Source organism: Oncorhynchus clarkii, chromosome 33, assembly GCF_045791955.1.
Source record: "Oncorhynchus clarkii lewisi isolate Uvic-CL-2024 chromosome 33, UVic_Ocla_1.0, whole genome shotgun sequence".
Lineage (NCBI taxonomy): Eukaryota > Metazoa > Chordata > Actinopteri > Salmoniformes > Salmonidae > Oncorhynchus > Oncorhynchus clarkii.
In genome coordinates, this window is record NC_092179.1 from 8,579,056 (window position 1) to 8,593,203 (window position 14,148).

General features: G+C 42.7%; 2 protein-coding genes across 2 annotated transcripts in view; one reads left to right on the forward strand and one right to left on the reverse strand.

Moving 5' to 3' along the window:
* The window catches only part of LOC139392792 (pyridine nucleotide-disulphide oxidoreductase domain 1), a 783,634-nt gene that overhangs the window by 120,751 nt on the left and 648,735 nt on the right, over window positions 1-14,148 (forward strand). The gene's annotated exons all lie outside the window — the stretch shown is intronic.
* Window positions 66-12,795, reverse strand: LOC139393136 (serine-threonine kinase receptor-associated protein-like). The gene is made up of 9 exons (XM_071141503.1): window positions 12,244-12,795; window positions 11,837-11,972; window positions 5,849-5,930; window positions 5,573-5,645; window positions 5,388-5,487; window positions 4,904-5,041; window positions 4,467-4,603; window positions 2,821-2,970; window positions 66-904 (listed from the first exon to the last, which is right to left on the reverse strand). Exons 1-9 carry the CDS (start codon window positions 12,353-12,355, stop codon window positions 837-839), a joined length of 996 nt encoding a protein of 331 aa, XP_070997604.1. The 5' UTR covers window positions 12,356-12,795; the 3' UTR covers window positions 66-836.

The following is a 14,148-nucleotide window of genomic DNA, read 5'->3' on the forward strand; positions in this document are numbered from 1 at the left end:
CGAAATGCATAGAAATGATATATTTTCCCCTCTACTTACATTTTAAACGTATGTGAGTCAAGTCATTTGCACAATTCACTGCAAAGCACTATCATTTAATTGATACAATAAGTTATCTTGCTGCAACAAAAAGCTTTTTTTGTGCATAAAAAATAAAATAATGTATGCGTCTCTTTATTTAAATTACATAACTGCAAAGTTGCAACCAAGGACAAAAATACAAAGCAAACAACTTAAGTAATTTTACTCTCTCGCCTGTTTGAGAACATTTCCCATATACTAGTTTAGGGTACAAGTATGGACAAAATACCACTTTTACTGAATTTAAGATAATTGAATTGAGAAAATTAACATAATTTCTCAAAGATAGCTGTCAGTTTCCCTCCCCTCTGTAACTGTGGGTGTATTCCCTTATTGGAAAATGAAAATAAATCAGAGAACCAAATTGCCCCTAAAGTCAATACATTTTAAACAAAAATTGTTCATGGGGTCACAGTGTTGAACAGACAGACAGATCAGGGGAGACAGACTGAGCTGATCAGAGAGAAAGCAGGCAGCGATGAGCCTGATGCTCACAGGTCTACTACTTTCCTCTGGAGCTCAATCTCTCTGTGTGTGTGTGTGTGTGTGTTCTAATTTCAACTATAACCCATTTTGTGTGTGTACATTTGTGTGTTGAGTCTGCCTGAACACGTGTGTAAATCGGGAGCTCAACTCCAGATCAGTTCCCGGTGAAGAGGAGGGGCTCAGGTCCTTGCTGGGGCTTGGTGTTCTGAAGAGACTGGAACACCCTGCTCTTCTCTTCACCTTCTGCTCTCCTTTCTTTAATATCCGTCTCAGGCCTTGATCTCAGGAGCAGCAGGAGTACAGTATATTGTGTCAGAGTTCTCAGACACCAGCTCCTCTGTTGAGGAAAATAACATGACAAGTCAATGACATTTGCCTCTAGCTATTAGTGTGGCAGATTCATGGTTCGTTCCATTTCGGTTTCAAGCATCTTAACGAAGTCAGTGCTCCTTCCGATAAGTATTCAGACCCCTTGACTTTTTCCACATTTTGTTACGTTACAATCTTATTCAAAAATGTATTTAAAAAAATTTGTCATCAATCTACACACAATATCCCATAATGACAAAGTGAAAACAGGTTTTTAGACATTTTTGCAATTTTTTTTTTTTAAACTGACAGAAATAACATATTTACATAAGTATTCAGACCCTTTGCTATGAGGCTCGAAATTGAGCTCAGGTGCATCCTGATTCCATTGATACTCAGCAAACTGGATGCAGTCTATCCCAGTGCCATCCGTTTTGTCACCAAAGCCCCATATACCATCCACCACTGTGACCTGTATGCTCTCGTTGGCTGGCCCTCGCTACATATTCGTAGGTAAAGCTCCGCCTTATCTCAGCTCACTGGTCACAATAACACCCACCCGTAGCACACGTTCCAGCAGGTATATCTCACTGGTCATCCCCAAAGCCAACACCCCCTTTGGCCGCCTTTCTTTCCAGTTCTCTGCTGCCAATGACTGAAACGAATTGCAAAAAAAAAAATCGCTGAAGTCTTACATCTCCCTCACTAACTTCAAGCATCAGCTACCTGAGCAGCTCACCGATAGCTGCAGCTGTACACAGCCCATCTGTAAATAGCCCATCCAACTACCTACCTCATCCCCATATTGTTTTTAAATTGACCTTTTTTGCTCTTTTGCACACCAGTATTTCTACTTGCGCATCATCATCGGCACATCTATCACTCCAGTGTTAATATGCTAAATTGTAATTACTTTGCTACTATGGCCTATTTATTGCCTTACCTCCTTGCTCCATTTGCACACACTGTATAGATTTTTCTATTGTGTTATTGACTGCACTTTTGTTTATCCCATGTGTAACTCTGTGTTTGTCGCACTGCTTTGCTTTATCTTGGCCAGGTCGCAGTTGTAAATGAGAACTTGTTCTCAACTAGCCTACCTGGTTAAATAAAGGTGAAATTTAAAAAATGAAATCATAATTCTTGAGATGTTTCTACAACTTGATTGGAGTCCACCTATGATACATTCTATTGATTGGACATGATTTGGAAAGGCACACACTTGTATACACTTGTATACATTGGACATGATTTGGAAAGGCACACACTTGTATACACTTGTATACACACTATATAAGATCCCACAGTTGACAGTGCATGTCAGAGTAAAAATCAAGCAATGAGGTCAAAGGATTGACAGGAGAGCTCCGAGACAGGATTGTGTTGAGGCACAGATCTGGGGAAGGGTACCAAAACATTTCTGCAGCAATGAAGGTCCCCAAGAACACAGTGGCCTGCATCATTCTTAAATGGAAGAAGTTTGGAACCACCAAGACTCATCTTAGAGCTGGCCGCCTGGCCAAACTGAGTAATCAGGGGAGAAGGACCTTAGTCAGGGAGGCGACCAACAACCCGATGGTCACTCTGACAGAGCTCCAGAGTTCCTCTGTGTGGAGATGGGAGAACCTTCCAGAAGGACAACCATCTCTGCAGCACGCCACCAAATCAGGCCTTTATGGTAGAGTGGCCAGACAGAAGCCACTCCTCAGTAAAAGGCACGACAGCCCACTTGGAGTTTGTCCAAAGGCACCTAAAGGACTCTCAGACCGATGAAAGCAAGATTGAACTCTAAGGCCTGAATGCCAATTGTCACGTCTGGAGGAAACCAGGCACCGCTCATCACATGGCCAATACCATGCCATATTACTTATACCTACCCAGTCATTTTAGATACTAAAGTTTCTAGGAATCTCTATTCATTTGGAATTAAGCATTAAAACTCACCAGGAAGGACACACTTCCACAGGCCATAGGTTTTGCCGACCGCAGTCTGCCACAGCCGGAGCGTACCGTCCTCAGAGCCACTGGCATACAGCTCCCCGTCTGGACTGAACCGCACGCAGTGTACTGGCCCAAAGTGGCCCTTGTATGACTCTACAGGAGTGGAGAGAGAGCCACAGCAGTGTTAAACATGACCCTAACCCTAAACATGTCCACACACAGGTTAGAAAGCCATACATGTGAGGCAGCCACTATCGTCCAACAGTATGCGGTCAATGTCAGCGAGTTGGTTAGGATTGAGTGAGCATTCTCTTATATACAGCGCATTCGGAAACTATTCAGACTCGTTGACTTTTTCCACATTTTGTTACATTACAGCCTTATTCTAAAATGCATGACTTTTTTCTCATCCATCTACACACAATGACAAAGCAAAAACAGATTTTTTGAGAATTTTGCAAATGTATTAAAAATAAAACGGAAATACATGATTTAGTTAAAATAGGATTGTGTCGATGTACAGATCTGGGGAAGGGTACAGTGGCCTCTATCACTCTTAAATGGAAGAAGTTTGGAACCACCAACACTCTTCCTAGAGCTGGCCGCCCGGCCAAACTGAGCAATCGGGAGAGAAGGGCCTTGGTCAGGGAGGTCACTCTGACAGAGCTCCAGAGTTCCTCTGTGGAGTTGGTTGTCCTTCTGGAAGATTCTCCCATCTCTGCAGCACTCCACCAATCAGGCCTTTGTGGTAGAGTGGCCAGACGGCAGCCACTGCTCAGTAAAAGGCACATGGCAGCCCGCTTGGAGTTTGCCAAAAGACACATAAAGGACTCTCAGACCATGAGAAACAAGATTCTCTGGTCTGATGAAGCCAAGATTGAACTCTTTGGCCTGAATGCCAAGCGTCACGTCTGTAGGAAACCTGACACCATCCCTACAGTGAAGCATGGTGGTGACAGCATCATGCTGTGGGGATGTTTTTCAGCTGCAGGGACTGGGAGACTAGTCAAGATCGAGGGACAGTTGAACGGAGCAAAGCACAGAGAGATCCTTGATAAAAACCTGCTCCAGAGCGATCAGGACATCACACTGGGGCGAAGGTTCACCTTCCAACAGGACAACGACCCTAAGCACACAGCCAAAACAACGCACGAGTGGCTTCAGGACAAGTCTCAATGTCCTTGAGTGACCCAGCCAGAGCCCAGACTTGAACTGTGCCCAACGCTCCCCATCCAACCGGACAGAGATTGAGAGGATCTGCCGAGAACAAATGGGAGAAACTCCCCAAATACAGGTGTGCCAAGCTTGTAGCGTCATACCCAAGAAGACTCGAGGCTGTAATCGCTGCCAAAGGTGCTTCAACAAAGTATTGAGTAAAGGGTATACTTATGTAAAAGTGATATTTACGTGTTTTGTTATTTATTTATAAATGTGCAAAAATGTATTAAAAAACTGTTTTTGCTTTGTCATTATGGGCTGTTGTGTAGATTGATGAGGGAAAACAATTGAATCAATTTTAGAATGAGGCTGTAACGTAACAAAATGTGGAAAAAGTCAAGAGGTCTGAATACTTTCCGAATGCACTGCAAATTGGTGTGATTTTATATGACTCCTTGTGAAGTTTTTTTGTAGTGTAAGCTGCTGCTTACCCAACTCCTCCTTGGTGCCGTAGTCAAATTTGTAGAGCTTGAAGTCGTCTCCCCCGGCAACAAAGAAGTCCTTATCTGGATGCAGCGAGGCAGAGTGAATGGAGGCAGGGGCATCCACAGTCTTGATCATGTCAAGGCTAGGGAGAAACACAAGTCAGAGTAAGGAAATACACACAGCTTTTAGCACTAGCCATCAATATCAAATATGAGAGAAATCAAATCATAATGGACGTCATATACTGTATGCTATGACTGCCCCTGAGGATTAGGTCCCTATTATGTCCCTAACCAATGATACAGGGTCAGATATTTTATCAGTACCCTAATGGTTTAGGCTAGGTTTGGTGGTGGGAAAATCTTATCCTAGATCTGTGGTTAGTGGCAATGTCTAGCTCGAGCTATGCCCGAGGGCAATGCCTGGGTTTTCTGTATTGTACCTGAGGGCATTGTAGAACGCAATGGTCTTTCCATAGGTGATGACCAAAACTTCTCCGTCAGGGATGTACTCCATGCTGCTGACTGACATGTCGAAGGAGAGTTGCTTCACAACCTCAGTGGAATTCCTGTCCCACAGTCTACACAAGGGAACAGAGTGCGTATATAGCAATACCCATTTTAGATCAATAGATACAGTACCTTATTGATTGAAAAGTCATCAAGAAATGACAGCAAAAATCTAAGAGAGAGTGATGGCCAGACTTGTATGACCATAGTATGTTAATCACCTTTCAATGTTGATAATCACACACTGCCCTCCTGTGTTCATATTGGGCAGAGACTTTTTGCGGCAAAGGAAAATGACTGCAAATGCTTCCAAATGTTCCCAATAGTATATAAGGTGTGTGGTCATCCTATCAGCCTTTTGGCATCATAATAATATCCATGACAAATGTAGAACCAGGTAGATCAAAGAGCACTGACCGTACGGTTTTGTCATCAGCGGCAGAGAGGATCTGTGTGTCGTTGTTGCACCACAGGGCTTTCTTTATGGCAGACGTGTGCCCTGTAATCTCTTGCGGTTCTGAGGGAAACAAAACACAATACATATCGAAACACAACCAAACGTTCACGCAAACAATTCAACGAGGGGTTGCATTGGTACGAACCTGCTTCCGGTTTGTTGAGGTCGTAGATGCGTATTATCTTATCATTCCCTCCTGTTAACAGACAACTGCTATCCTGTCAGAGAGAAATAGAGGGGGAAGAAGTTGACTCAAATATCCAATACATGAAAGTCCCATAAGAATATCCCTAGAACAAAAAAAGATAAGCAAGACATGTAAACAGGTTTACACTGTCATGACAGGGAGCATTTAAATCCTCAATCTCATACATTTGACACATACAGTAAAACCCATATCAATTCCAAGTAACTGTAGTACCTGAGTAAAATTGACTGACTTGACAATGTGCTTGTGTGCCAGCGTGAGGACCTCATCTCCAGTCACGGCATCCCACACCTTCCTGAAGAGCAAATAGGTACAGTCATCATCAGTATGTCAGCCAAGAAAAATAATACAATAGCCTAGTTACCACTTGCCAGACATGCGTTTGCTTTCACCAACTCTGTTGATGAAACGACAAATAAGTTGGCTAAAGCAGACAGACTAGTACCTAGGCTAGGAGAGTAATAAGCTAATGTCAGAAATCTTGGAAATCTCTCAATGAACAATTTGAAGACTTAACACTCAGGATTATAGCCTGGTTCTATACCATATGTGCCACAGTCAACACTTATTCATTATTTTTTTAAACCTTTATTTAACTAGGTCAGTTAAGAACAAATTATTATTTACAATAATGGCCTACACCAGCCAAACCCGGACGATGCTGGGCCAATTGTGCGCTGCCCTATGGGACTCCCAATCACCGGCAGTTGTGGTACAGCCTGGATTCGAACCAGGATGTCTGTAGTGACGCCTCTAGCACTGGGATGCAGTGCCTTAGACCACTGGGCCACTCAGGAGACTTATAGAGCCCACCAGCTTGTAGTCCTAAAAATCTGAAATTGATTGGCATTTTCTACCTATGGTTCGTTCACCATTCCTATTAGGGAAATTAATGGGGAAAATAATGTGCTTTTGGGATATATGCTGAAAATAAGGTCTGAGGTTAACAGAGGCTTAGGCGATCTCATATGCTTTGTTCTATGAGATAATATCAGTCAGTTACCCTGACCTTTATGAATTATAAAGCTTATGTGCTCAAAATAAGTCCGTCGCTAACAAGTCACTAACTTTTTACTTGTTTGGATTACATAAATGCTTCATAATTATCTCATAAGCCCTTGTTTACCGCAGACCTTATTTTCGGCGTTTATCCACCTAAAACCATTATTTTCCCCATAGGCGTTGGCCAATAAGCCATGGCAAAGTTAGCCTCCGTTATAGCCCGCAAACTCTAGTCGGCATTCTGCCTTCTCCTTACAGTTTTCAGCCAACAGCTGCGCCCACAACTGGCGAGTTAATCTTACAAACAAGTGTTCGTAGAATGCTAGATAGCCAATTAGTACAGGTGGTCGCTGCTTGTCTTCCATCGGTTTCCCATAAAAGCAAGCGCTGTAACATGGGGATATGGCCGTGCGGCAACACTAACCCTATCAAGGGGTATCAATGTAACCTTTTGTATTTTGAAAACTATTTCTTGCTGATATGAAAGCTAAGGTCCTTGTTCTTCCAAAACCGTACCGCAAGCGACATGTGTTAATGTTCAGATGGAGCGTTGCTGCTCTTAACAAAACGCCTTCGTCCAATGACTCCTATGTGTAGGAGGTTGTTGAAAACTGGCTGGTTGAAAACTGTTTTCTGCCCCTCCCAAAAGATAGAATTTGTAGATAATTGGCCCTCTTTCTGGGACTCACCCACAAACAGGACCAAGCCTGACCTGCTGAGGAGTGACGGACTCCATCCTAGCTGGAGGGGTGCTCTCATTTTATCTACCAACATAGACAGGGCTCTAACTCCTCTAGCTCCACAATGAAATAGGGTGCAGGCCAGGCAGCAGGCTGTTAGCCAGCCTGCCAGCATAGTGGAGTCTACCACTAGCACAGTCAGTGTAGTCAGCTCAGCTATCACCATTGAGACCGTGTCTGTGCCTCGACCTAGGTTGGGCAAAACTAAACATGGCGGTGTTCGCCTTAGCTATCTCACTAGGATAAAGACCACCTCCATTCCTGTCATTATTGAAAGAGATCATGATACCTCACATCTCAAAATAGGGCTACTTAATGTTAGATCCCTTACTTCAAAGGCAATTATAGTCAATGAACTAATCACTGATCATAATCTTGATGTGATTGGCCTGACTGAAACATGGCTTAAGCCTGATGAATTTACTGTGTTAAATGAGGCCTCACCTCCTGGCTACACTAGTGACCATATCCCCCGTGCATCCCGCAAAGGCGGAGGTGTTGCTAACATTTACGATAGCAAATTTCAATTTACAAAAAAAAAATGACGTTTTCGTCTTTTGAGCTTCTAGTCATGAAATCTATGCAGCCTACTCAATCACTTTTTATAGCTACTGTTTACAGGCCTCCTGGGCCATATACAGCGTTCCTCACTGAGTTCCCTGAATTCCTATCGGACCTTGTAGTCATAGCGGATAATATTCTAATCTTTGGTGACTTTAATATTCACATGGAAAAGTCCACAGACCCACTCCAAAAGGCTTTCGGAGCCATCATCGACTCAGTGGGTTTTGTCCAACATGTCTCTGGACCCACTCACTGTCACAGTCATACGCTGGACCTAGTTTTGTCCCATGGAATAAATGTTGTGGATCTTAATGTTTTTCCTCATAATCCTGGGCTATCGGACCACCATTTTATTACGTTTGCAATTGCAACAAATAATCTGCTCAGACCCCAACCAAGGATCATCAAAAGTCGTGCTATAAATTCACAGACAACACAAAGATTCCTTGATGTCCTTCCAGATTCCCTCTGTCTACCCAAGGACGCCAGAGGACAAAAATCAGTTAACCACCTAACTGAAGAACTCAACTTAACCTTGCGCAATACCCTAGATGCAGTTGCACCCCTAAAAACTAAAAACATTTCTCATAAGAAACTAGCTCCCTGGTACACAGAAAATACCCGAGCTCTGAAGCAAGCTTCCAGAAAATTGGAACGGAAATGGCGCCACACCAAACTGGAAGTCTTCCGACTAGCTTGGAAAGACAGTACTGTGCAGTACCGAAGAGCCCTTACTGCTGCTCGATCATCCTATTTTTCTAACTTAATTGAGGAAAATAAGAACAATCCGAAATTCCTTTTTGATACTGTCGCAAAGCTAACTAAAAAGCAGCATTCCCCAAGAGAGGATGACTTTCACTTTAGCAGTGATAAATTCATGAACTTCTTTGAGGAAAAGATTATGATTATTAGAAAGCAAATTACGGACTCCTCCTTAAATCTGCGTATTCCTTCAAAGCTCAGTTGTCCTGAGTCTGCACAACTCTGCCAGGACCTAGGATCAAGAGAGACGCTCAAGTGTTTTAGTACTATATCTCTTGACACAATGATGAAAATAATCATGGCCTCTAAACCTTCAAGCTGCATACTGGACCCTATTCCAACTAAACTACTGAAAGAGCTGCTTCCTGTGCTTGGCCCTCCTATGTTGAACATAATAAACGGCTCTCTATCCACCGGATGTGTACCAAACTCACTAAAAGTGGCAGTAATAAAGCCTCTCTTGAAAAAGCCAAACCTTGACCCAGAAAATATAAACTATCGGCCTATATCGAATCTTCCATTCCTCTCAAAATTTTTAGAAAAGGCTGTTGCGCAACAACTCACTGCCTTCCTGAAGACAAACAATGTATACGAAATGCTTCAGTCTGGTTTTAGACCCCATCATAGCACTGAGACGGCACTTGTGAAGGTGGTAAATGACATTTTAATGGCATCGGACCGAGGCTCTGCATCTGTCCTCGTGCTCCTAGACCTTAGTGCTGCTTTTGATACCATCGATCACCACATTCTTTTGGAGAGATTGGAAACCCAAATTGGTCTACACGGACAAGTTCTGGCCTGGTTTAGATCTTATCTGTCGGAAAGATATCAGTTTGTCTCTGTGAATGGTTTGTCCTCTGACAAATCAACTGTAAATTTCGGTGTTCCTCAAGGTTCCGTTTTAGGACCACTATTGTTTTCACTATATATTTTACCTCTTGGGGATGTTATTCGAAAACATAATGTTAACTTTCACTGCTATGCGGATGACACACAGCTGTACATTTCAATTAAACATGGTGAAGCCCCAAAATTGCCCTTGCTAGAAGAATGTGTTTCAGACATAAGGAAGTGGATGGCTGCAAACTTTCTACTTTTAAACTCGGACAAAACAGAGATGCTTGTTCTAGGTCCCAAGAAACAAAGAGATCTTCTGTTGAATCTGACAATTAATCTTAATGGTTGTACAGTCGTCTCAAATAAAACTGTGAAGGACCTCGGCGTTACTCTGGACCCTGATCTCTCTTTTGAAGAACATATCAAGACCATTTCAAGGACAGCTTTTTTCCATCTACGTAACATTGCAAAAATCAGAAACTTTCTGTCCAAAAATGATGCAGAAAAATTAATCCATGCTTTTGTCACTTCCAGGTTAGACTACTGCAATGCTCTACTTTCCGGCTACCCGGATAAAGCACTAAATAAACTTCAGTTAGTGCTAAATACGGCTGCTAGAATCCTGACTAGAACCAAAAAATTTGATCATATTACTCCAGTGCTAGCCTCTCTACACTGGCTTCCTGTCGAAGCAAGGGCTGATTTCAAGGTTTTACTGCTAACCTACAAAGCATTACATGGGCTTGCTCCTACCTATCTCTCTGATTTGGTCCTGCCGTGCATACCTACACGTACGCTACGGTCACAAGACGCAGGCCTCCTAATTGTCCCTAGAATTTTTAAGCAAACAGCTGGAGGCAGGGCTTTCTCCTATAGAGCTCCATTTTTATGGAACGGTCTGCCTACCCATGTCAGAGACGCAAACTCGGTCTCAACCTTTAAGTCTCTACTGAAGACTCATCTCTTCAGTGGGTCATATGATTGAGTGTAGTCTGGCCCAGGAGTGGGAGGGTGAACGGAAAGGCTCTGGAGCAACGAACCGCCCTTGCTGTCTCTGCCTGGCCGGTTCCCCTCTTTCCACTGGGATTCTCTGCCTCTAACCCTATTACAGGGGCTGAGTCACTGGCTTTACTGGGGCTCTCTCATGCCGTCCCTGGAGGGGGTGCGTCACCTGAGTGGGTTGAGTCACTGATGTGGTCATCCTGTCTGGGTTGGCCGTGGCGGAGGTCTTTGTGGGCTATACTCAGCCTTGTCTCAGGATGGTAAGTTGGTGGTTGAAGATATCCCTCTAGTGGTGTGGGGGCTGTGCTTTGGCAAAGTGGGTGGGGTTATATCCTTCCTGTTTGGCCCTGTCCGGGGTGTCCTCGGAGTGGGCCACAGTGTCTCCTGACCCCTCCTGTCTCAGCCTCCAGTATTTATGCTGCAGTAGTTTATGTGTCGGGGGGCTAGGGTCAGTTTGTTATATCTGGAGTACTTCTCCTGTCCTATTCGGTGTCCTGTGTGAATCTAAGTGTGCGTTCTCTAATTCTCTCCTTCTCTCTCTCGGAGGACCTGAGCCCTAGGACCATGCCCCAGTACTACCTGACATGATGACTCCTTGCTGTCCCCAGTCCACCTGGCTGTGCTGCTGCTCCAGTTTCAACTGTTCTGCCTTATTATTATTCGACCATGCTGGTCATTTATGAACATTTGAACATCTTGGCCATGTTCTGTTATAATCTCCACCCGGCACAGCCAGAAGAGGACTGGCCATCCCACATATGCTCTCTCTAATTCTCTCTTTCTTTCTCTCTCTCGGAGGACCTGAGCCCTAGGACCATGCCCCAGGAATACCTGACATGATGACTCCTTGCTGTCCCCAGTCCACCTGACTGTGCTGCTGCTCCAGTTTCAACTATTCTGCCTTATTATTATTCGACCATGCTGGTCATCTATGAACATTTGAACATCTTGACCATGTTTTGTTATAATCTCCACCCGGCACAGCCAGAAGAGGACTGGCCACCCCACATAGCCTGGTTCCTCTCTAGGTTTCTTCCTAGGTTTTGGCCTTTCTAGGGAGTTTTTCCTAGCCACCGTGCTTCTACACCTGCATTGCTTGCTGTTTGGGGTTTTAGGCTGGGTTTCTGTACAGCACTTTGAGATATCAGCTGATGTACGAAGGGCTATATAAATACATTTGATTTGATTTGATTAATGGAGTCATGATCAAGGGCTAGCCTCCATTACTATTGCTCTCTATATTGTTGTCGTAACATGGTCATGGCCAGGCTATGTTGTAGGCCTAAATACATACGCAGTGAAGTCTGCAGCAGCAGTGGCTGCCTTGGTGGCTTCATTATTCAGAGTTGCCCCCCAGACAGCACCCTTGTGACCCAAGAACGTTCCGATCCAGTCCCCTGTGTCTCCCTGGCGCAACATGGGTTTGCCATCTACAAGAAGGAACATTCATAAGTGGTTAGTACATTCACAAGTGGTTAGACAACTACAGTACCTCCAACTGTAGCACATACATAAGACGTGAAATAGTCTGATGATCATTTTCAAAATACATCTATTCAATTCCCCTCTCTACTCTAACTCCCACCAGAGGAAAAGGTGTGATGGAACTTTGTTTACCTCTACTTTAAATTAACTATTTTCTAAACAATTATCTATGGTTATCTACTACAACAAGGACTGTTTCTAGCAAATATATCTTACCTTTGCAGGCACTGATGAGAAAATACCCGTATGGGGTGATTCCACTGAAGGCTAGATCCACCACAGGTCTTGTATGGCCAGAGCAGGTGAGTGGTGTCTGTCTCATTGCCATGCTCACCTTTGTTTCAGACTGACTAGCTAGTAAACAATACAAACTGTTAAATAATATCACCAAAAGTATGGAGCTAGTTAATGATTATAAATGACAGCTTGCAACTGGCTAGCTAATGTATGGAATGAGATTGCTAAAACTCTGGCTCGTGCTGAATAGCTAACGTTAGCTTCCAATGGAACCAAAGTTAGCTTGACAGACATTAGCTAGCCAACGATTCTAGATAGTTTGAAGATAACGCAACAACCGTTAACTAGATTTTATGAAAAAAAGAGAAGGAATTAAGCGAAGATATTGATGTTTCAGTGAAGGCAAAGGGCTTCTCTCCCAGCTAGGAAAGAGCGCTAATAGCTACAATATTGCAACTAACTAGCAACGTGCAGTTAGCGGCCTTAGGTATTTAAAAAATATTGTAAATATAGAAATACTTCCGGTATCACGAACGCTGACGTATTTTCTAAATAAAAGTCCCAGATCTAAATTAATGGTCAAGACTCAAAATCATTGGTGGTACAATGAAATTATCTATAATTTTGCACTTTGTCAAATATTTTAAACGTGTCCACCAACTTTTTCGAATAATATTTGATTAATTACATTTAGACTCCAAATGATTGATCATCCTGTCTGTATTTATCGGTATCATCAAGACTCATATTTTAACGTGCTACATTGAATATTATAATATTGTAACATGTACAGAACTTTTTGAGGGGACATGTGTAAATCTAGAGCATCAGGAGTGTGTGGGGTACAATTTGTGCAAAGCTCTTAGAGCTCTATGTTGAAAATAACATGTAGACTTGCCTTAGATGGTTTTGGCACACACAGATTGTACATGAAACATAGAGGTAGAAAGAGGGTTCTGGATTAAGGCCCCCAGGGTTCTAGTCTAGAAGCACACTTTCCACCAGTGGTGGGAAAAGTACCCAATTGTTATACTTGAGTAGAAGTAAAGATACCTTAATAAAAAATGACTCAATAAAAAGTGAAAGTCACCCAGTAAAAAACTACTTGAGTAAAAGTTTTAAAGTATTTCGTTTTAAATATCAACAGTAAATGTAATTGAGAAAATATACTTAAGTATCAAAAGTGAAAGCAAAAATATAAATAATTTCAAATTACGAATTTGTATTTATTTATTTTTATTGACGAATAGCCAGTGGCACGCTCCAACACTCAGACATCATTTACAATTTACGAAGCATGTGTTTAGTGAGTCCGCCAGATCAGAGGCGGCAAGGATGACCAGGGATGTTCTCTTGATAAGTGTGTGACCATTTTCTTGTCCTGTTAAGCGTTAAAAATGTAACCAGTACTTTTGTGTGTAAAAATAAAAGTTTTCAAAAATATAAATAGTAAAGTACAGATACCCTAAAAAAAACAACTTAATAGTACCTACAGTTAATTGAGGTAGCTACAGTGCCTTGCGAAAGTATTCGGCCCCCTTGAACTTTGCGACCTTTTGCCACATTTCAGGCTTCAAACATAAAGATATAAAACTGTATTTTTTTGTGAAGAATCAACAACAAGTGGGACACAATCATGAAGTGGAACGACATTTATTGGATATTTCAAACTTTTTTAACAATTCAAAAACTGAAAAATTGGGCGTGCAAAATTATTCAGCCCCCTTAAGTTAATACTTTGTAGCGCCACCTTTTGCTGCGATTACAGCTGTAAGTCGCTTGGGGTATGTCTCTATCAGTTTTGCACATCGAGAGACTGAAATTTTTTCCCATTCCTCCTTGCAAAACAGCTCGAGCTCAGTGAGGTTGGATGGAGAGCATTTG

Coding starts and splice junctions, on each gene's coding strand:
- LOC139393136 (XM_071141503.1), bottom strand. CDS start 12,355: ATGGCAATGAGACAGACACCACTCACCTGCTCTGGCCATACAAGACCT. Junction 11,973..12,243: donor TCTCATCAGTGCCTGCAAAG/GTAAGATATATT, acceptor TCCTTCTTGTAG/ATGGCAAACCCATGTTGCGC. Junction 5,931..11,836: donor GCTGCTGCAGACTTCACTGC/GTATGTATTTAG, acceptor TTTGCTCTTCAG/GAAGGTGTGGGATGCCGTGA.